This window comes from Odocoileus virginianus, unplaced genomic scaffold, assembly GCF_023699985.2.
Source record: "Odocoileus virginianus isolate 20LAN1187 ecotype Illinois unplaced genomic scaffold, Ovbor_1.2 Unplaced_Contig_5, whole genome shotgun sequence".
Taxonomy (NCBI): Eukaryota; Metazoa; Chordata; class Mammalia; order Artiodactyla; family Cervidae; genus Odocoileus; species Odocoileus virginianus.
This window is the reverse complement of record NW_027224322.1, coordinates 1384436-1405012: the sequence shown is the minus strand read 5'-3', so window position 1 is coordinate 1405012 and position 20577 is coordinate 1384436. Positions and strand designations below refer to the sequence as shown.

The window sequence follows — 20577 nt, the reverse complement described above, 5'->3', positions numbered from 1 at the left end:
AGCAGAAGCTTCTTAAGACAGAAGGAGCTTATATAGATAATAACTGTATTGTAGCAGTTCTTCTGTGTCCCATTCTGTCTGCATTTGGGTTGTCTCAGCCCCTCAGCCCTGTGCTAGCTGAGAGCCTGCTGACGGACGCTGAGCACTTATCTTGGGTTCTGTGTATATCAGCTGCCAGAGGGGTGGCTCTGAGAAGCGTTTTAGCTACTGTTGCAGTGGCCAGAGAAGGGGTAGGATCAGAGGTACACAGTCTTTGGGCAAAACTCAGATCTAGACCACAGTTATGTTCATTTGAGGATAAACAAACAGAAGTAAATCCCTACCACGGAGTCTCAGCCAGAAGGTATTCTGGCTTGTGGTGGAAAGGGAACTCTCCTGAAAGGCAGAAGAGAACAGTCAGTCATCAGAATCAGAAAAAAAGGAGTTTCAGAAGGCTGTGGCCAGAAATACACGCAGAGCAGAGATCGTGAGGAGGGACTCACTCAGCTGAGAGGAGAAGGTAACAGAGTGAGTCATAAAGGAGATGGCTGAAGACATGAGCTTAAGGTTTGGTTAAAATCTGTATGCAAAGCCGTCGGAATGAAGTGGAGACCTTGGGACCTAGCAGCAGTGACATGGAGACCACTCGGGCCGAGGCACTTGGGATGCAGAGTAAACCACGAGGCAGTGTACTAAGAGGAGCTGGATACGACGGGCTTCTGGCTCCAGCCAGATGGTGTGGGGAGCTCTGAAGACCCCAAAACATATGTAGCAAAGCAGTCACCAAAACGTGATCAAAGAGCATTTTCCTGAGCAGAAGAGAAGACCGGTGTGTACCAAAAGGTTCATGTTTGGAGCAGGATAAATGAAAAGAGATTCTTACCATACATCTCCTGACAGTGTTTTTGAATTTCAAGATTAAAGTAACAACAAAATCCTGGCAGAACGCAGACAGAAGAAAGCATCAGAAATCAGCCCCCAGAGGTTTCCTGGAAAGGAAGTGCTACCTGAGTGGTCAGAGGTTTTCTGTGTCTGCCAGCAGGATGGCGGCTAAGGCCTTGAGGGAGAAAGCGTTGTGATGCCAGACTTTTATACCCAGCCAGGTTGTGACTTTCGGGTGGAGGATTCAGAGCCATCTGAGAGTTGATGTTGTTCAGTTGCTAAGTTGTGTCCAGCCGTTTGTGACCCCATGGGCTGCATCATGCCAAGCTTCCTTGTCCTTCACTATCTCCTGGAATTTGCTCAAATTCATGTTCATTGAGTCGATGATGCCATCCAACCATCTCATCCTCTGTCTCCCCCTTCTCCTTTTGCCTTCAGTCTTTCCCAGCATCAGGGTCTTTTCCAATGAGTTGCTATTTTGCATCAGGTGGCTGAAGTATTGGAGTTTCAGCTTCATCATCAGTTCTTCCAATGAATATTCAGGATTGATTGCCTTTAGGATTGACTGCTTTGATCTCCTTGCAGTCTGGGATTTGTAAGAGTTTGCAAATATACCACCTACATTGCTTTCAGCACTGCAATGCTTCTTTCTGGTCAAGAGATGAATAAAAATTCTGTTTATTTTTAAAGTTTTACTGAAGTGCAGTTAATTTACAATGGGTGAATTTCTGCTGTACATCAGAGTGACTCAGTTACACATAGACATGTTTCCTTTCATATTCTTTTCCATCCTGATTTGTCAGGGTGTTGAACATAGTTCCCTGTGCTACACAGTAGGACCTTGTTTCCTTTCTGTATATATTAATGATGGTTGGCATCCACTCATCCAGAACTCCCAGTTCATCCCTCCCTCACGCCTCCTTCCCCAGTTGGCAACCACAAGCCTGTTCTCTTTGTGAGTCTTTTTGTTTTGCAGATATATTTGTTTGTGTCTTATTTTAGATTATGTAAGTGATATTAGATGGTATTTGTCTTGTTCTTCCTGTCTTAACTTTACTTGGTATAATAATCTATAGGTTCATCCATGTTACTGCAAGTGGCATTATTTTACTTTATTGTTTTTACGGCTGAGTAATATTCTGTTGTATATGTGTACTATATCTTCATCTATTCAAGAGAATAATAAAAACTCTGAACGTGAGATGTCATTGTGTTTCCTATGGAAGTAACCATGTAGAGAACAATAATCGCAAAGATGCTGGTCCGTTGTCAGTGATGTGTTACTGGGTACCATCTAAGCAGACACCTTTTTTTTTTTTTTTAATTTTTTTTTTCCTTTTTTTTTAATTTATTTTTTTTATAGGCTAATTACTTTACATCATTACAGTAGTTTTTGTCATACATTGAAATGAATCAGCCATGGATTTACATGTATTCCCCATCCCAGTCCCCCCTCCCACCTCCCTCTCCACCCGATCCTTCTGGGTCTTCCCAGTGCACCAGGCCCGAGCACCTGTCTCATGCACCCACTCTGGGCTGGTGATCTGTTTCACCCTAGATAATATACATGTTTCACACCTTTTGAGATTTAGTTCTTTACATGATAAATAGGTTAGAGGTCTTTGGTTATAAGCAATAGGGGTGGAAATCCTTGAACAGTTTAATCAAGAACAGGAATTTGTCACACTGTTAAAGGGGCAGATAATAAGCCTTAGAGGAACCCTGACCAGGGTCAGTATGAGGATTTTCATAGTCACTGTGTTCTCAGTTTATGTCTATATTCCAGTTGTAACACATGCTCATCACAGCAAGGGATTTAGAGAGTCCTAGGTGATGCCGTGGCGCAGAGGCAGACGCTCGGCAGTGGGCGTTCGTGCCCCCGTTTCTATGGGTTCCTCTGTTACTGACTGTGATCTGGGGAAGAGGCTGGACTTGGGAGGAGGATTGGTGTCCGTCAGGTGTCACCCTCCAGGGGTTTGGGGACAGGGCCTGTGATCTGACGGCCAGGGCTGTCAGAGCTGCCCGTGGTGGGGGAGGAGGCAGGGGGCTCCCAGCACAGCCTCAGAGCACTGTTCCCAAGAGCGGATCCTGACGCCGGGGAGTTCCCGGCTGTCATGCTGGCAGAGAGGGCAGGGTGCCCAACTGTGGAGCCGGCAGTCTGTGCAGGGAAAGGTGACGCAGCCCAGCGGCAAGGACATGCACCAAAATGCTACCCAGCGTCTGCCCATGTGTCACGGCGTCAGGATGGCTCTTTAGACACTTCTGTGATGAGCGTGTTGTACTCTTAAAATCAGAACATGGGAATGAATCGGGGAAATGGTAATTGTGAAGATAGAGACCTGGGAAACTGTTGCGGACACAAGTGAGCAAAGCTGAATTTAGACAGACTCTCAGATTGCTGCCATGTAAAACAGAATTTTGCTGGGGATATCGCGAGAATGGAAAAATGTGTGTGTGGGGGGGATCAGGTCGGCTCCAAGTGATTTCTCTTTTAAAGTGGTTTCCGTCAACGGTTCCGAGCTTGCACTGCAGATACATTACACATATCCACATAAATATATTTACTAACAGAACCTCAAGTACAGCCAGGCCCCCACCTATGAGCCTTAGAACCGTGAATCTTCAAAGATGCAAATGCACGTTCGCATGTCAAGTCACATCAGTTAGTTCACATGTCTGATGCTATCTGTGAAGTTGGGTATGTAGACGAACTCAGTTGGGCTTACGAACAAAGCAGAGTTACGAATGGTCCCCTCTCAGAAGGGGACCCGTTTGTGTGTAAGTCCTTCTTGTACTTTGTAGGACTAGAAACGTCGCGTCCACCTGAGTGTTTTAGCAATCCACCGAAGGGGCGGGGAGGCACATAAATGAATCCTGGCTGCACTTCCTAACTGAAGCCGCCCCTTTCTCTGCCCACACAGGTTGTCTCCTAAGAGCCCCTGGAGATCCCCGCCCTCCCCTGGATTTCTGGGCCTGCGACGTGGTCAGTGAGACCAGGGTGCTTCGGTGGCTGTGGGCCGGCCCTGCCCGTTGCTGGACTTGTATGTGCCGCTCGGACTCTGGGCTCTTTGGAGCTCTCGTTTACGTGGAAGTTTTGAGCCATTTTGAATCTTTTGAAGGAGAAGCCGCTGCTCGCAATGAGCTCGCAAAGCCATCCAGGTAAGCTGGACCTGGGTCCTCGTGGCGGTTGGGTCCTGGGTCTCTCTCTGTGTTCATGATCACCAGCGCAGCTGGCTTAGATCGGCCCCGAGGGCAGGGCAGCCGGCTCTCCATCTCAGCGGCAGAAAGATGAGCGGGGCCTCTCGGGGGTTGGGTCCAGGCTTGGCCCTGACCTGCGCGCCAGCTTGAGCAGTGTGCGAGGCAATGGGCACAGGGCCGTGCGTGGTCTGGAGAGCGCTTCCTTTTCCCGCTGCTTTGATTCTGGGGGCCGTGGGGGTGGGCTGCCTCTGGGCCGAGCTGGACACGATCGATGCCCCTCGGTGGTGGGCACCCGCAAGCATCACTCCTGGTGCCCAGGGCTTCACCAGGCATGGCGCTCACATCCTGCCCACAGCGAGTCTTCACAGGCCCCAGACGTCCCCCACCTGGCGGGAAGAGGTGACCGGTCCGGGGCCACAGAGCTCATGGCCGGGTGGGATCGGGGAGCATGTTTGTGCGGCTCTCGGGTTCGGAAGGGTGCGGGGACACACGTGCTCAGGCTTCTCCAGCCCTGTCACCGAGTCACCCAGCCGCCCCGTGGCAGCGAGCCCTGGCTCGTCCGGCCTCACCGTCCGCTGCAGCGTGGCCTCTGGGCCATTTACATCTGTTGTCCTGCGTCCACTCGGGCAGGCGCGGGGTGTCCTGGAGGCCCTGCCTCCGTCTGTGTGGCTGGGGTCCCCGCTTGGTGAGAGTGGGGGGCTTGGTCTGCACTCTTCCCTGGGATTCAGCCCCCTGCACGTCCTCTCCTGGCCTGAACAGAGCTTTCTGAAGCTCCAAGAGCAGAGTTCCTGCTTGTATTTAGATACGAAGGCTTTATTGGTTTAGATTGTTTATGTATTGACTGATACAGAGTGTAAAATGTAATTTAACAGTCTGGCTCGAAGTGGGTGAACGTGGACTATTTTCCACTCAGAGCTGGGGAGCCTGCCTTTCTCCTGTGTCTGAACATACAGGGTGTGTGTAGAAATGTTGTAATCATTCTATCTGTGGAGTTCTGTGTTTCATTTTTTTTTTTTCCATTTAGTACCTTATGTTCATCTTTTGATGTCAGCATGGACATACACCTAACTTGTTTTTGGTAGCTTATAGGTAGATACTTATATGGCTGCATCGGTATTTAGAACAGCCCCACATCATCATCAGACAGTTATTATTCATATATTTTGTACACACGCTTCTGTGACTATCTCCATTAGGTCAGTTCCCAGCAGTAGAATTGCCCGGTGGGTGGGCACCTGCATTGGAAACTTTGTTTCCTTTACACGTGGCTCCAGAAGCTGTCTCAATTTCTCCCCTTAATCCTAATTTATGAGCATATGTGTTTTTCTTCATTTGCAGAAGCACTAGCTGGATTCAGTTTGTCTCATTCTTGTCGGCATGCCAGGGGAAATTTATTGTTTGAATTTGCATTACTGTATAAATGAGGGTGCACATTTTAAAAGTTTTTTATATTGGAGTGTAGTTGATTTACAATGTTGTGTTAATTTCTGGTGTACAGCAAAAGTGATTCAGTTTTATATGTGTGTGTGTGTGTGTGTGTGTGTGTGGACATATATACACATATATCTATTATTTTTCAGATTTTTTTCCCACTTCGGCTAATACATAATATTTAGTACATTTCCCTGTGCTATGCAGAAGGACCGTGTTGTCGATTTTATGTATAGTAGTGTGTGTCTGTTAATCCCAAACTCTGTAATTTATCCCACCTTTTTCCCCTTAGTTAACCTTAGGTTTGTTTTCTAAGTTTGTGAGTGTGCTTCTTTGTAAATAAGTTCGTATGATGTTTGTTTTTCTCTGTCTGAACTTCATTTAGTGTGACAATCTTTAGGTCCATCCATGTCGCTGCAAATGGCGTTATTTCATTCTTCTTAGTGGCTGAGTAATATTCCATTGGATATATGTACCACGTCTTCTTTATGCACTCCCCTGTTGACGGGCATTTAGGCTGCTCCCAGGTCCTGGCTACTGTGAGTAGTGCTACCCTGAACATTGGGGTGCTTGTATCTTTTCAAATTATGATTTTCTCTAGATGTATGTCCAGGAGTGGGACTGCTGTGTCATAGAGCAGTTCTGTCAGTATTTTTAGTTTTTAAGGAACCTCTATACTGTTCTCCATAGTGGCTGCACCAATTTACATTCCCACCAACAGTGTGTAGGAGGGTTCCCTTTTCTCCACACCCTCTCCAGCATTTATTGTTTGTAGACTTTTTGATGATGGCTATTCTGACCAGTGTGAGGTGATACCAGATTTTTTATGAGCTGCTATAGACGTTAAATCTCATACATGCCAGTAGGCATTTGAAGAGAAAAAATGCTTTTATTTTTCCCCTATTTTTTTCTCGCTCTTTTTGTAATCTAAAGAAGTCTGTGTGTATGCATCAATACTGTATGTGAAGTTTTCTTATGCATGTGCATTATGTACAGTTGACCCTGGGCCAGCCTGGGAGTCAGGGGTGCCAAGCCTCTGCACAGTGGAAAATCCATGTGTGGGTTATAGTTGGCTCCCCGCATCGGAAGTTGGCTACTCTGCATTTGTGATTCCAAGCCTGTGGATTCAGCCAGTCACGGACGGTGTGGTGCTGTGCGTGGAACTGACCATAAAAATGCTGCTGTAAGCAGATTGTATGGTGGTTCAATCCCATGCTGTTCAAAGGTCAAGTATATTTATATATACGAGTGTACGTATGCATTTTTCTTTATGTGTTATCTATACATAATAACTTCAGTTACTTAAATCGGTGGTTATATTACTACATCAGCGTAGCTTTATCTTCTTTGTCTCTGATTTCTAGAGAAACGTGTACTTTCTCTTATGCTGATAGTTTGTGTATTCTTTCCACAATGAGACATCTGGGGCTGTGGTCTTCGGTGCTTGAAAACTAACGAGTGTGTCTTGGTGGCCCCGTCTTGTAACAAAATACAGTGTGTTTCTCTCGTTTCGTGCCTCTTTGCCCCAGAGTTATCAGTCTCCTTAAAGTGTTTCTGCCCTTGGGTTCTCTTGGCTGACGAACGATTCTCCACCCACTTATATCTAGTACTCTTGCCTGGAAAATCCCACGGACGGAGGAGCCTGGTAGGGCTGCAGTCCATGGGGTCGCTAAGAGTCAGACAGGACTGAGCAACTTCACTTTCACTTTTCACTTTCATGCACTGGAGAAGGAAATGGCGACCCACTCCAATGTTCTTGCCTGGAGAATCCTAGGGACGGGGGAGCCTGGTGGGCTGCAGTCCATGGGGTCGCACAGAGTCAGACACGACTGAAGCGACTTAGCAGCAGCAGTATCTCCCCGTCGCAGACCTCCTCGAGGCTGGTCCCCGTGAGCAGCGGAGATCTGGCTGGGTGTTGCCTTCGCCTCCTTTCCGGAGTCCTCGTGTCTCGCACAGAGGCCTCGCCCGTGGCTGTTGACTGCGGCAGGGTCCTGCGTGTTGCGCATGTCCCTCTCGGCGGATGGGGCTGGCGAGGCCGGGGTGCCTCGCGGCCTGGCCCCCTTCCTCCTCTCTGCCTGACACCCCCTCCTCCCAGGGCAGTCCTGGAGCGGCCTGGGTAGCTGACGCCCGGCAGTAGCACCTGCCGACGCGAGGGTGGGCTTGCTGGCGGGTCTCTCCTGGCTCCTCTGCAATCCCCACCCCCCATCCCAGCCCTGGGGGGGTGAAGGCTGGGGCTTGGGCTGAGCCATGGTCGGCACGGCCCCCCCACAGTCCACAAGCCCGTGGCCTGCTGCGGTGACCACCTGCTCGCTCTTGGTGGTCCCCCATCATTTGGATCCCCCAGACGGACGTCTTCCAGGAAGTCCCTCCCTGCCCCTTGTCAGCTGATGCCACGTGTTCCCACCGTGTAGACTCACTGCCAGTCTTTCGTGTCAGTGTTTGTGTTTTGTCGTTTTAGTGGATTTGTGGGAGGAGGAGAAGAGTTAACACCAAACGTGTTCCATTTGCTGCTCAGAGCAGGGCCCTGCCCGGGGTTCCCCGTCCCATCTTCAGCCCCACCGTCCCTTCAGTCCCATGTCCGTCTCAGCCTCCCTGGGCCGTGCGATGTCCTCTGTCTGGCCGCCCGCCGGCCCCGCCACGTCACTGGCTGTCCCCCGTCCCTCCCAGCCGCCGCCCCGCCAGCCCATGTATGGGTCTCGGGCGCCGCGGGGCCCCCATCACGCCTGTGGAGCCGACCGGCTTGGCCCCGGTGGTGAAACGAGCTTTTCACTTGGAGAGTGGAGATCTTCTCCCCCGGCCCCCCGCGCTGAGCCCCTCTGGTGCTGGGTGAGGCGTGCATTATGGTTTTATTGCCGTTCCTTCTGCACTTTGCCAGAGCCCGGCCCTGGCGCTCTGACGTAAAACTGCTGACTGGTGGGGCTTTTATGGCTCTGAGTAACGATTGCGAGAGCTGTGAGTGGCCCGAGGAGGCGGCCTGGCCCGACTCAGGCTGAGAGAACGCTCCTTTGAGAGCAGGAGTGAGGAGAGGTGCTGAGATGCGATGCCTCTCCCGCCCCAGCGCTGCACGCCTTCCTGCGGGGATGTGCGGGGCCTCCACGTGGAAGGCGAGTCCTTCTCCCACACTGAGGGCCCGGGGGTCTGCTGGCGGGCACAGGCTCCCCTTCTTCCCTGCCTTCGTGTTCCTCAGATGACAGGCTGTGTCCTGCCCGTAGCCCGAGTGTGCTGGGATGTGGGGCCTGGGTTGGCTCAGATCGGGACCAGAGGCTGTCCCTCGGTCACGCTGTTACAACCCCCACCCACCCCGAGCAGTTCAGCTTTCTCGCAGTGAAGCTTCTGCCCAGAAGGCGTCTGGAGGAGCCTGCTCTGCCGTCTCCTGGACCGTGTGTGGGCATCTGAACCCCACTCTTGACAGGAAGCTGGCTGAGCAGGACTGGGATCCAGTCACTCAAGTGTCCCGACTCTCCTGGGAGCTTGGCGAGAGGCTGCGTAGTGTTAAAACACAAGATGAGCCATTTTGAGGGAAATCTGTATATTTCAGACCCGTGTTATAGTTGGGACCACACTCTGATTTGTCAGCATTCTCTTCACTCTGAAATGCCCCATCCACATGAAAGCAGCTGAACGTCTGTGTCGACAGTAACTTGGTGATTAATGAGTTTTGTCATAGTCTGATTTTTTCTGACCGCCCTGAGGTTCTCTTCCTGCAGGTCCTGGGAGGAGGCTGTCAGCTCCACTGGCCCGGGCCCGAGCCCTGGTCTTGCCCTGTTGGATCCTGAGTCTTGTTTCTTTCCACTCGGTTACCCACCAGCGGTATATTCTATTTCCACTTAGAAATGGCCTCAGAAGGATGCATTTTTCTGTCTTTTAGATTGTGCTGTGCAAGGATGGAATGTTTCAGGAGTATTGCAAAGTTTCAAGAGGAGGAAATGAGTTTTGAGGACCTGCAGGGAGCACAAAGGGAACATTGATTCTGAGCGGCTGGTGGTGGGTGGTGGGCCTGTGTGAGGCGCTGGGCCACAGGGAGAGCTGGGGCCCGGGAGAGCCGCAGAGGAGGCCCTGGGAAGGCCCAGGCCGGGGCTTTTGGGGGGTGGGCCTGCAGCCAGCAGGTGCAGCAGCGGAGTCCTGGGGGCTCAGGCCAGGAGACCTGTGGTCACGCCCTCCAGGAGCCGGGGGAGTTGGGGGAGAGCTTCTTCAGGACCCATCCGGCATGGCGAATCCCCAGCTGCTGGCGGGCAGGCCCGGGGGCTTCTGGACAAGACCGAGGCCCGGGCACGCAGGGAGAGGGGCCCGGCCCCCAGAGTCCTGTGGAACGCAGAAACAGACTCGAGATCCAACAGAGCAAGACCAGGGCTCTGGAGGCCAGTGGAGGCAGGTGTCCTGTGTGTGGGGTGGGGGGCCTCATTGTTTAGCCTGACCTTGGGGAAGGAGGCGCTCATGGGCCCCTCAGAGCACCTGCTTCTGCTTCCTCCAGGGCATGTTCAGAAACGGCCCGTGCATCTCCCAGCTGCGTGCGGCCCCAGGCTCCTCCGGGCGCCCATCCACGCAGATACGGCTCCTGAATTGTCGTGGCCCAGATCCTCCATGCCATGATTATCCGAGATCTTAATCAGTCAAGGTTTGTTCTGGAAATCATGGAGACATAACAGCTTCTTTTTCAGCCTCCCTTTTTCTTTTTTTTTTTCTTTTTCCTCTAAATCCTCAAATTGTGTTTTGTCTTTTAAAAATCACGAATGCTCGGTCGTTATGAAGAGCTGAGAAAATTCTCTATCAATGGAGCGTTGATGGTTTGTTTTGGCAGTTCTCTGAAAATTCTTATACGGTTTGTGGAACATTTGCATTTATGTCCTCTTTTTCAAAACCGCCATTGTAGAAATGCAAATTTCTGAATTCCGAGATGCTGAATGTTGGATGATTAATGATATTGAAACTTAAGAATGAACTCCCGGTATGTATTTGACATAGAAAGCCCTGAGCCAGGATCATTAGAAACCACAGCGTACAGCCTGTCGGTGGAACAGAAGGGCGGTGATTGAGGCGCCCAGCAGAGGGGCAGGTGGAAGGCGGACAGGTGGGTGCTGGGTGCCCACCCCCAGACGCTGGGCTGTGAAGGGCCAGGGCTGCTCTGTCTGCAAAAAACATAGATGTTTCAAGCTCCTAATAGTAATAGATCAACACTGGTTACTTGCTGACTGCTGGTCAGACCCTGCTGTGCTCTTAGGGGCCTGGAATGAATAGTGACGTGGTTCTGAACGGTGCTTTGTGGTTACTTCATGGTTTTCCATGATGAGCCTGGCAAGTGAGATGCGTGCATGTGTGCTAAGTTGCTCCATCATGTCCAACTCTTTGCCAGCTCGTGGACTGTAGCCTGCCTGGCTCCTCTGTCCATGGGGATTCTCTAGACAAGAAGGGAGTGGGTTGCCACGCCCTCCTCCAGGGGTCCTTCCTGACCCGGGGATCGAGTCAGCCTCTCTCTCACCTCCTGCATTGGCAGGGAGTGTCTCTACCACTAGCATCACCTGGGGAGCCCAGGAAGTGAGACAGAACACGGTCATTCCTGTTCTGTCCACGAGTAAACCAGTACTGACTGCCGTCCAGGGCTTGGATTAAGGCCAGGTATCTACTCAGAGACCATCCTGGAACCAGAATTGATCGTCTGTCCTTGAGGGACGTGGGCCCCTCTGCCGGACAGATGCTGGGCACCCTGGACCAGTTACTGGATCCCGACCGTTTATGTGGGGTGCTCAGGCCGGGCCAGGTAGAGGGAGGCATGAAGCCACCTCAACACACTGGGGTTCACGGGCAGAGAGGGGATGGGCCAGGGGCAGGGCCCCCAGAAGGGACGTGTGAGCAGAGCTGGGCGCAGGGCAGGAGCTGCACTGTCCCTTGGGGCATAGAAGGGCCCGGAGGCGAAGGTGGGCTGGCAGAGGAGAGGGGGTGGAGAGGCGGGCGTTGGAAACGGGTCCAGACCAGGAGGGTCTGCTGTGCCCAGGTCCACACGGGCCCGCCCCGTGTCTGTTCTGAGACCCTGTTGGCATGGGGAAGGGACCCCGGCCTGTCCCCTCCCGGGACGCGTGCTTTGCTCTCTGCTGGTTTAAGGCAGTAAGGCACTGTCATGGCTGAACCTCTTGGCTCCCGCAGTGTTTCCAATGTGTCTCAAGTGTACTGAGACACTTCTGAACTTCTCTGACCTTCTCTCTGCTGATCCTTAGAGCTGGCTGGGGGCCTGGCCAGGTTAACGGGAGAGATTTTGGTTGAAACCTTTTGTTTTACTTCCACTTTATTTGCTTATTTGACGAGAGCATAATTCAAAAATGAACATTTTTTTTTGGAAAATGATTAAGGAAAAAACCAAATGAGGCAAATGACTGTGAACTTTGTCGAATCGTCTCTCAGTTCAGTTCAGTCACTCAGTCTTGTCTGACTCTTTTCGACCCCAGGGACTGCAGCACGCCAGGCCTCCCTGTCCATCACCAAGTCCCGGAGCTTACTCAAACCCATGTCCATCGAGTCAGTGATGCCATCCAACCACCTCATCCTCTGTCGTCCCCTTCTCCTCAATCTTTCCCAGCATCAGGGTCTTTTCAAATGAGTCAGCTCTTCACATCAGGTGGCCAAAGTATTGGAGTTTCAGCTTCAGCATCAGTCCTTCCAATGAATATTCAGGACTGATTTCCTTCAGGATGGACTGGTTGGATCTCCTTGCTGTCTCTGGCTTTGTGCTTTTAAATGGGTTTTCTGGTCCCCACTTGGTAAGAGTGGGATATCAGCCTGTGACAGGGAGTGCTAAGCGGGATGTGATGGAGCGAGACCTTATTGTGTGATTTTCATGTCTGCCCGCCACAAAACAAGCAGAAATGAGAGGGATGGACTTGGCTTCTCTGAGATGCAGAGGCTGGTCCACAGGCATGCTCAGTCCTGGCAGGTGGGGAGGCTGCGTCGGGCTCTTGGCTCTGGCCAGGTCGGGGTCAGAAGCCCTGCCCGCCGTCCAACGGCAGAAGCCCCGCCCTCCGACAGCAGAAGCCCCGCCGTCTGACGGCGGCCTTGCCCTGTTGGGCTTCGGGCTCTGTGTCCCCCAGCCCTTCTCCTCCTTCTCAGCACAGGGTTCCTGCTGCCGCTGCTTGGATGGGATGGTCGTGACTCGGAATGGGCACACTCCAGGCTCCAGCGCACCTTCAGCGCTTCTGGGGTTTTAGGATGAAGAGCAGTGTTCCCTGTTACCGCCGTTCTCTCGCTTCCGCAAATACTGGATACTTTTGAAAGGTATCAGGGAGGCTTTGTTAAAGGTGATATTAAAAAAACACGTATCTGTCCTACATCTGCTTCTTTTTTCTCTGTTTGCAATCGTGTTTATAAGGACTTCTGTGAGATCATGTCAGCATCCTGAGGGAGGGTGTTCGGTGGTCCCTGACTCGGGGCTTCGTTTTCTGCACAAGACCACGTTCTCCTGGGGCTCCCACGTGCCCTCTGATACTGTACCCTTGCCGGATGTTGGTGATTTGTTATTGTTAAGCCCTGTCTTCAAGCCTGTTTCTCTGAGGGAGCTTTTGTGACTGATGGCGAGTTATTTTTACCTTTAAACTCTGAGGCCGTCTTGTAGAAGACTGCTTCTTACAACGCAGTTGTTCAAGGTGCTGACGCCAAGAGACGACCTCGTGTTCCAGGAGCTAAAGATTCTGTTTTGATTTGTTTGCATTCACAGCCAAGTTTATTGCTTCTTAGGTGCAGTGTTTTGAATTTTCCTGGGATGTCCTTTGTAGAAACTGGGCGTTTGTCAGAACTGCGTCTCTCGCTGACCTGTTGATTCAGTAGGATGTATGCGGGGCTGTTGGAGTTACAGGAGATTCAGCGGAGTCTGTTCTTAGCACAGGTTTACTGGACGTTGTGCTGGATACAAAGGGCCCATTCTGACGTGTCCGCGTTTGTTACAGTAGATGTATTTAGTGAAAGTTCCTCCAGTGTTGAACGGCGTGACTCAGAATTCTTAACGCTCCTCATTTTCACGTGTTTTATTGATTTCACCCAAGTCAGGGGCTGATTGACTGTTTCTTACAGCCCCACCCCCACCAGGGTCTGACACACAGAACGCAAGCCTGCTTGCCGCTTTTTGTGCTTGAAAAGCCGCCCATCCCCTCGCTTTGCCTGAACACCTGCAGTCTCCACGTGGCTTTTCATCCAGAGCCGTCACGCCTGGGCCTGGGGAGCTGACTGCTTTATTTCACTCTCACTGAAAGCATCAGGGAATGGGAGGAAGGGGGTAATGGATCTCTTTCTTAGGTGTTAATACACAGAAAGAGCTTTTAGAAAATTTGGGAGGCGCTGGGGAGGGCGGAGACCTTGGAAGGCAGAGGTTTTCCCTGGGAGGTTTAGCTGAAGCTGGAGATGAGGGCCTTTGTGTTTTGCCATGCTGGAGACTCACTGCGTGTTGGCATCGAGTCACTGACGGTGATGAGGATGAAGACGGGGCGGTGGGTCAGGATGGCATCGGAGGTTGGTGGGTGCCTGTGGTCGCCTGTTAGCTGTAGGTGAGCACAGGTCCCTGAGTTACAGGGACAATGGCGTGGCTGCTGGAGAGGGACCGTGTCAGAGAGGCGCTCCTCGCGGCGGGTCTGAGGCTCTGGAGTGGGGGCTGGGTGCAGGCAGCTGCTGGCCTGAGGGCTGTGCACGTGGGGTCCTCGTCGCCCGGGCCCTTGTGGGGAACGCTGCGTCCTCGTCCTCCCAGACGACGCTGCACCCTGGGGAGCTGCTTCTTTGCTGGATACGGTTTTGGCCATCAGTGTCGTTTTTGGAAGGGGTGGATGTTAGTCTCCAGTTCATTAGCTCCACTGCGAAGGAGCCAAGGTGAGGGCTGGAGGATCGCAGGGGAGAGTCTGAACTCAGTGCCTGCAGGAGACCTGGCCTGGAAGTGCTGAAACCCCACTGAGGTTTTTCCATTCCAAGGAGCCCAGCCTTCAGGAGACACGCTGCCTGGGATCTGAGCGGCCGACCAGGTGTCCAGTTCAGCCACCCCCACCAGGGCCGTGGGGCTTCTGAGAAGAGTGCAGCCATCTGTCTGCCCTTCCGTCCTTCTAGGGTTGGGCTCCCTTCTGTCATTTCCCCGGCCATCCGTGGCATTTGTGGTGGTGTGGAAAGGGGGCTGGGGCCACACTAGCGGGTGAGGGGCCAGCTGGGCACGCCAGGTGTCACGGGGGGCTGGAGCCGTCCCGGAGGCGGGGGGCAGCAGGGCCTGGTGGGTGATGAGCCACTGCGTGGAGCCTGGAGACCCCAGACCCTGGACGTCCGTCTATCCCTGCCCCCATGTGCTGCAGAGGGGGACCCCCGGGCGGGGCGTGGTCCCCGCTCTGCCCTCCTCGGCATCCAGCCTTCCCGCCCCTTCCTCTCTCGTCTCAACGTTCTGCTTCACTGGCTGGCCTGTCTGCCCAGGGTCAGGCTCACATGGCCGCTGGCCCCGACCTGGACCGGGACGTGGCCTTCTCGGTTCTCAGCTGGCCTTTCTCTGAGCTCCCCGCGGGGCCAAGGACTCAGCCCCCGAGGCCCTCGGGGCGAGGGTTTCTTCGCATTTATAGGCACTCCAGTTTCTAAACCGGAAGCTCCAGCTTTCAGTCCACGTTACGTGGACGCTGCTGTGAGTGGGCCGGTGCCTGATTGGCACAGACATGGCCTCAGCACCTGTGGTTCCGAAGGAGATGCCGTTTCTGAGGCCTTTCCCGGGAGGTTGCTGAGGACTCTGGGCCGTGTGTGTTCCTATGGGGTGAGCCTGCTCTGACTGAGGGGTACGGTTTCAAACATCCGTGTTATCTGTGAGAAGAAAAGAGCCTTTCTCACGTTGCGTGTTGTCTGAGAGAACATTATGCTGGTGCTTCTCAACCATTTTTCCAGTTCTGGAACAGCTGGGAGGCGCCGGGGGTGGGCAGGGAGGCTGGCTTCGCCACTGGGCCGAGCAGCCGCGTGTCCCCCGGCTCTGTGTGCTGACCGGGCCACCTCCACGGCAGGATGGCTGGGGGCCTCTTGGCCTGCCTTGGGTGCCTCCCAGAGGTGGGCTGCGTTGTCCTGTAGCCGGCCTTCGCCCTTCAGAAGGACGCTGGCCACTGAACTTCGCCTTCAGCCTGGTACCTGCCCACGGGGTTGGCGGAAGGTGGTGCAGTGGCAGGTGGACAAGCCCGTGTCTCCCCCTTGGGAGCCCCGCACTGGAGCAGAGGGGTCAGGGGTCTGTGTAAGGTGACCCCATGGTCACGGTCAACATCCAGACCTTCCATCCTGGAAAGGGGTGGGCATCCAGTGTAACTGGGCCTGGCCTGCCACCCCTGGGTGGACAGCCACGTGCTGAAGGGGTACGTATCCCCCCTTCCCCCGGAGGGCAGCTGGACTCCACCTGGACAGGGGCAGACAGATGGCTGGAGGTATGAGCTTTTATATTCATTTTAAGACATTGGTTAAAATCACTGATTGAGATAACATCTTCACCCATATTTTCTACAAAGCCAGGGTCTATATTTTCCAGTTTTATGTCAACCAAATCCATAGTTTTCCCATTTTGTTGTTCAGTAGCCAAGTCATGTCCAGCTCTTTGTGACCCCATGGGCTGCAGCACGCCAGGCCTCCCTGTCCCCACCATCTTCCAGAATTTTGTCCAGGATCATGTCCACTGAATTGGTGATGCCATCCAGCCATCTCATCCTATGTTGCCTTCACAATTACTGTGGATCCCTTTCAAGTCAGTTCTACACACGCATGCTTGCTGGAAACAAAACTCTGCCAATAGGAAGCTGAAGCTCAGGTCCTAGTGGACACTGGGCGGGGGCAGGAGCTGCTGGGCCTGCCTCACGTGACCTGAGCATCTTTCTCTGGAACCTTCCACCACTGGCTGAAGTGCTGTTTGCGGCTGAGCCTCTCTCATCCTTTGGAAGCTTCTGGAATCTCCTAGATTGACTGAGCTCAGAGCCTCTCTGATTGCAGTGGTCTCTGTCACTCCTAAACTATACGCATCCAAACCCAAACAATTTCCGTGACAGCTGCGGCAGATTTAAGAAAAGGCCTGGAAAAAGTACGAATTTGTCTCACATTTTATAGAGTGATATCTCAATTCTGAATATCAAATTCTAGTTTTGAATTTGAAAAGCAAACACGAAGAGACTCCTGAGTGTGGAATGGTACCTTATTTAGCAGCATGTGAGTTGGAAAGTTCACGCTGTTCGATGTTGACGCCCGTCGTGGGGGCCGGGGTGGCTGAGGGTCAGCCTGGAGAAGTACAGAGTCCCACGTGCTGGGCTGGACGTGGGTTTCAGGTCCCACCCCAGTGGAGGGGAGTGGGGACCTTGGCCTGCTGGGGTGCAGGGAAGGGATGAGGGGCTGAGCAGGGAGGCGAGGGAGAAGAAGCCCCTGCCCTCAGGACACACCAGCCTCGGGGTGCCAGCGAGGCACCCAGGGGGGCCTCAGGGGAGTGTGCTTGGGGACCAAGGTGAGCCGGTGCCCCTGGGGGCCGGACCCCCAGCTGAGAGCTGAGCCGCCCCTCCTTCACCCCGCTGTCCTCTGTAAGCAGCCGGGACCTGGGGATGAGTGGGACCGAGGCGCCGCTTCCTCAGGGCATGGGCGTTGTGGGGTGCCCTCCTGTAGCCCGCCATGGGCTCCGGGCCAGAAACTCACAAACCCACCTCCGCTTCTCTCTGTCCGCACCCGTCCGCGGGGAGGAGGCATCTGCGCGGTTCCTCCCCTTCGTGGCTTTCCCTCCGGCAGAGACAGCAGCGAGGAGGAGCAGGCGGCACCGCTCGTGCTCCCTGTGAGTCCTCTCTGGTCCTGAGTCGGCCGCTTCCAAGCTGCCCGTGGGTCCCGTTGGGGCCGGGTCCGTGTTCTGAGCCGAAGCAGCCGTTTCCCCCGGGCTCGCGCTGTCCCTGGGAGGCAGGGCCGTGGGCGCGACCCCGTCTGTCTGGGGGCAGAAGTGGGCTCTGCAGACGCCGGTGCCGCTCCTGCACCCTCACCGTGGGGAGCTCGCGGGGCCCGGGAGAGGACCAGCGGCGGCGGCGTGGGACGCGGCTGCCCGTCACCAAACGCGCGACTGGGACGGCAGCCCCGGCTCTTCTCCCCGACTGCCAAACTTGGGCTCACTTGGTTTACTCCGAGGAGCCCTAATCTCCTCCTCTTCGAGAGAGGTAGCCAGCTTCCTTCGCTCACTCTTCGGTACCGCCCGTGCGGTGGAGTGAGGAGGGCCTGTGTATTCTCCGGGAATTTCCGATTGATTTGTGTGCAGACGATGGGGCCTCACCTCTGTGACCTTCCTGCCCCTGGGGCCCCGGTCGTGCCGGCCGGCCCCCATAGAGAGGTGTCTTGTGATACACCTGCCCAGGCCCCCCGCCCCACGCCTCCAGACCATCAGCGTCGTTGGCAGCCAGCTGTCACAGCCCAGGGGAGCCTGGGGAGACAGACGTGGGGACTCAAAGCAGCACGGGGCCCGGACCGGCTCCTGGGGTGGATACGAGGGAATCTGAAGGGAGCAGTGACCTGACTTAAAAATACCGTTATCAGTATAAAGAATGGAAAGTTGCCACGGGCGGAAACCTGGGTGGACTATGGATTATCACACTAGGTGAACTAGGACAGACAGAAAAATACCATATGATACCACTTACACGTGGAATCTCAACGATGATACACAGGAACTTCTTAACAAGTATATTCAATGTCCTGTAATAACCTGTAATGGAAAAGAGTGAATGTGCATCTATAAACTGAGTCACTTGGCTCCACACCCGACGTGTTGTAGCTTACCTGTACTTCACTAAGAACGTGTCTGCCAGTACAGTGTCCCGCAGCTATCATGAGAAGGTTTAACCCGAAAAAAGCTGTGTGACGGTCACTGCCGGGGCAGTGGAGCGCAGCGCTTGTTGGTGGAGCACATGGGAACTCTGCCTGTCTACTCCGCTTTTAGTAAGGTCTATCGATAAACTTTAAAAAATAAATGCATAGGTGTTATCTCTTGTCCAATCTCTATTTATGAATGATACTTAGAAGATTGCAGGTGCTTAGGCACCCAGCTTTTAAACTTTTTTCTTTGGGGATTGTTCTAAATTAGTGCAGAAAGTGAAAGTGAAAGTTGCTCAGGCTTGTCCGACTCTTTACAACCCCATGGACTGTAGTCCATGGGATTCTCCAGGCCAGAACACTGAAATGGGTAGCCTTTCCCTTCTCCAGGGGATCTTCCCGGCCCAGGGATCGAGCCCAGGACTGCTGCATTGCAGGCGGATTCTTTACCAGCAGAGCCACAAGGGGAGCCCAGATTAGCACAGAACAAGTTCCTATTCTTCTTTATGGCTGTGCGCGGATGTGACATCGCTCACTTAAGGAGGCACTCGGGGAGGGTTAGGGTTTCTTTCCAGCCTTCTCACTGTTGCTGCCGCCCCCGACAGCGCTGCCTTGCAGGTTCCCACTGCTGGTGAACTTTGCATGGGGTTAAGACACGCATCTCTAGATGCACAAACCGTCGGTGCTCCTCTTGAATTCTCACGGGAGGGGAACACTGGTGAGCGTGTGCAGAGTGGGAAGAGGAGAGCTCGGGGGAGCCCAGCAGCCCTTATGCAGCCCCTTCCCTGCCCCCCCCAGGAACCTCCTCTTCAGCTTCTCACGCCTAGGCTCGGTCTCCCTAATACAAACGCAGCCGCGGAACATCTTGTTCCGTCCGGCTTCCTTCCCTCGACGATTTGTCTGTGAGGCTGACTGACGCCATGTGGCCCAGAGCTGTGTGCTCCTTTGCCTGGGTGTGTGATATTTCATTGTATAAGCAGATCACGGTTTATCTGTTGTCTGCTGACGACACCTGGGTGGTTTCAGGCTGGGGTTTTTACACACAGAGCTCCCGTTACATTCCCACACCTTCTTTTGATAAGGTGTGCGTGAGCCCGATTTTCAGATTTTCTGTGTCAGATTACGCTCCGAGAGACCTACTGGCTGCCCACTGGCCAGCGCATGGTACTCTGATTCATTTTTGTGCTGGCCACTGCGACGTATCTCACATATCCCCAATGACTGAATTTGCTGAGCATCCTGTCATATATATATCAGCTAGATGTCCCCTTTGCTGAAATGCCTGTTTAAATCTTTTGCTCATTTAAAAGATTCAGTTGTCTTTATTTTTTCTACTGACTGGTCGTTGTTTTCATAGGCGAGAGATGAATCCTTTGTTGATTGTTTCCTTAGCTGTTTTCTCTTAAGTCTGTGGGTTGCTTCTTCACTTTTCTTAATGATGCTGTTTGATGAACAGATGTTCTTAATTTTCACATTGTCCAGCTACTGGTCATTTTATTTATGCCTGTTTGAATGCAATGGAGAGTCTGTTATTTTCTGTTGTTGTTGTTGTTCAGTAGCTAAGTCGTGTCTGACTCTTTGTGACCTCATGGACTGCAGCACACCAGGCTTCTCTGTCCTTCACTATCTCCCAGAGTTTGCTCAGATTCATGTCCATTGAGTTGCTGATGCCATCCAAACATCTCATCCTCTGTCGTCCCCTTCTCCTCCTGCCCTCAGTCTTTCCCAGCATCAGGATCTTTTCCCAGTGAGTCTGCTCTTCGTATCAAGCAGCCTAAGTATTGGAACTTCAGCTTCAGTATCAGCCCTTCCAGTGGATATTCAGGGTTGATTTCCTTTAGGATGGACTGGTTTCATCTTGCAGTCTATTATTTTCTAGAAGTGTCATTTTACCAAATGGATCTGTGGTCTGCCTATAATTGATTTTTTAGAAAGGAAGATGTGTAGTAGTAACGAGGGTTGGTTTTCCTGTCTGGATGGTCAGTTGGCCCATCATCCTGTTAAAAGCTGCATCCTTTCTCCACTGCTGCGTGTTGCCACCTTGTCCTCAGTCACGGTCATACATGTGGGTCTGTGCCTGGACCTTAGCGGTGTGTCAGTGAGCACAGAGTTAACTAATGGAGCCTTGTGATTGCTTCTAACAGCTGCTATTGTTTGTCCTCCAGCTTTTTTGAATCATTTTAAAGGCTGTCTTGGTTCTTCTTGGCCCAGTGCCTTTCCATATGAATTTTAAAATCAACTTTTCAATTTCAACAGAATACCTACTGGGATCTCGATTGGCATTTCATTGGCTTG

General features: G+C 52.8%; 1 protein-coding gene across 2 annotated transcripts in view; it reads left to right on the top strand.

Annotated features, from left to right (window-relative positions):
* HDAC4 (histone deacetylase 4) overlaps positions 1-20577 on the top strand; it is a 283225-nt gene that overhangs the window by 49946 nt on the left and 212702 nt on the right. For both annotated transcript variants that reach the window (XM_070463614.1, XM_070463612.1), the window contains exon 2: positions 3783-4020. In XM_070463614.1, the coding sequence (XP_070319715.1) occupies positions 3999-4020 (22 nt within the window). In that variant the 5' untranslated portion in view covers positions 3783-3998. The remainder of the gene's footprint in view (positions 1-3782; positions 4021-20577) is intronic.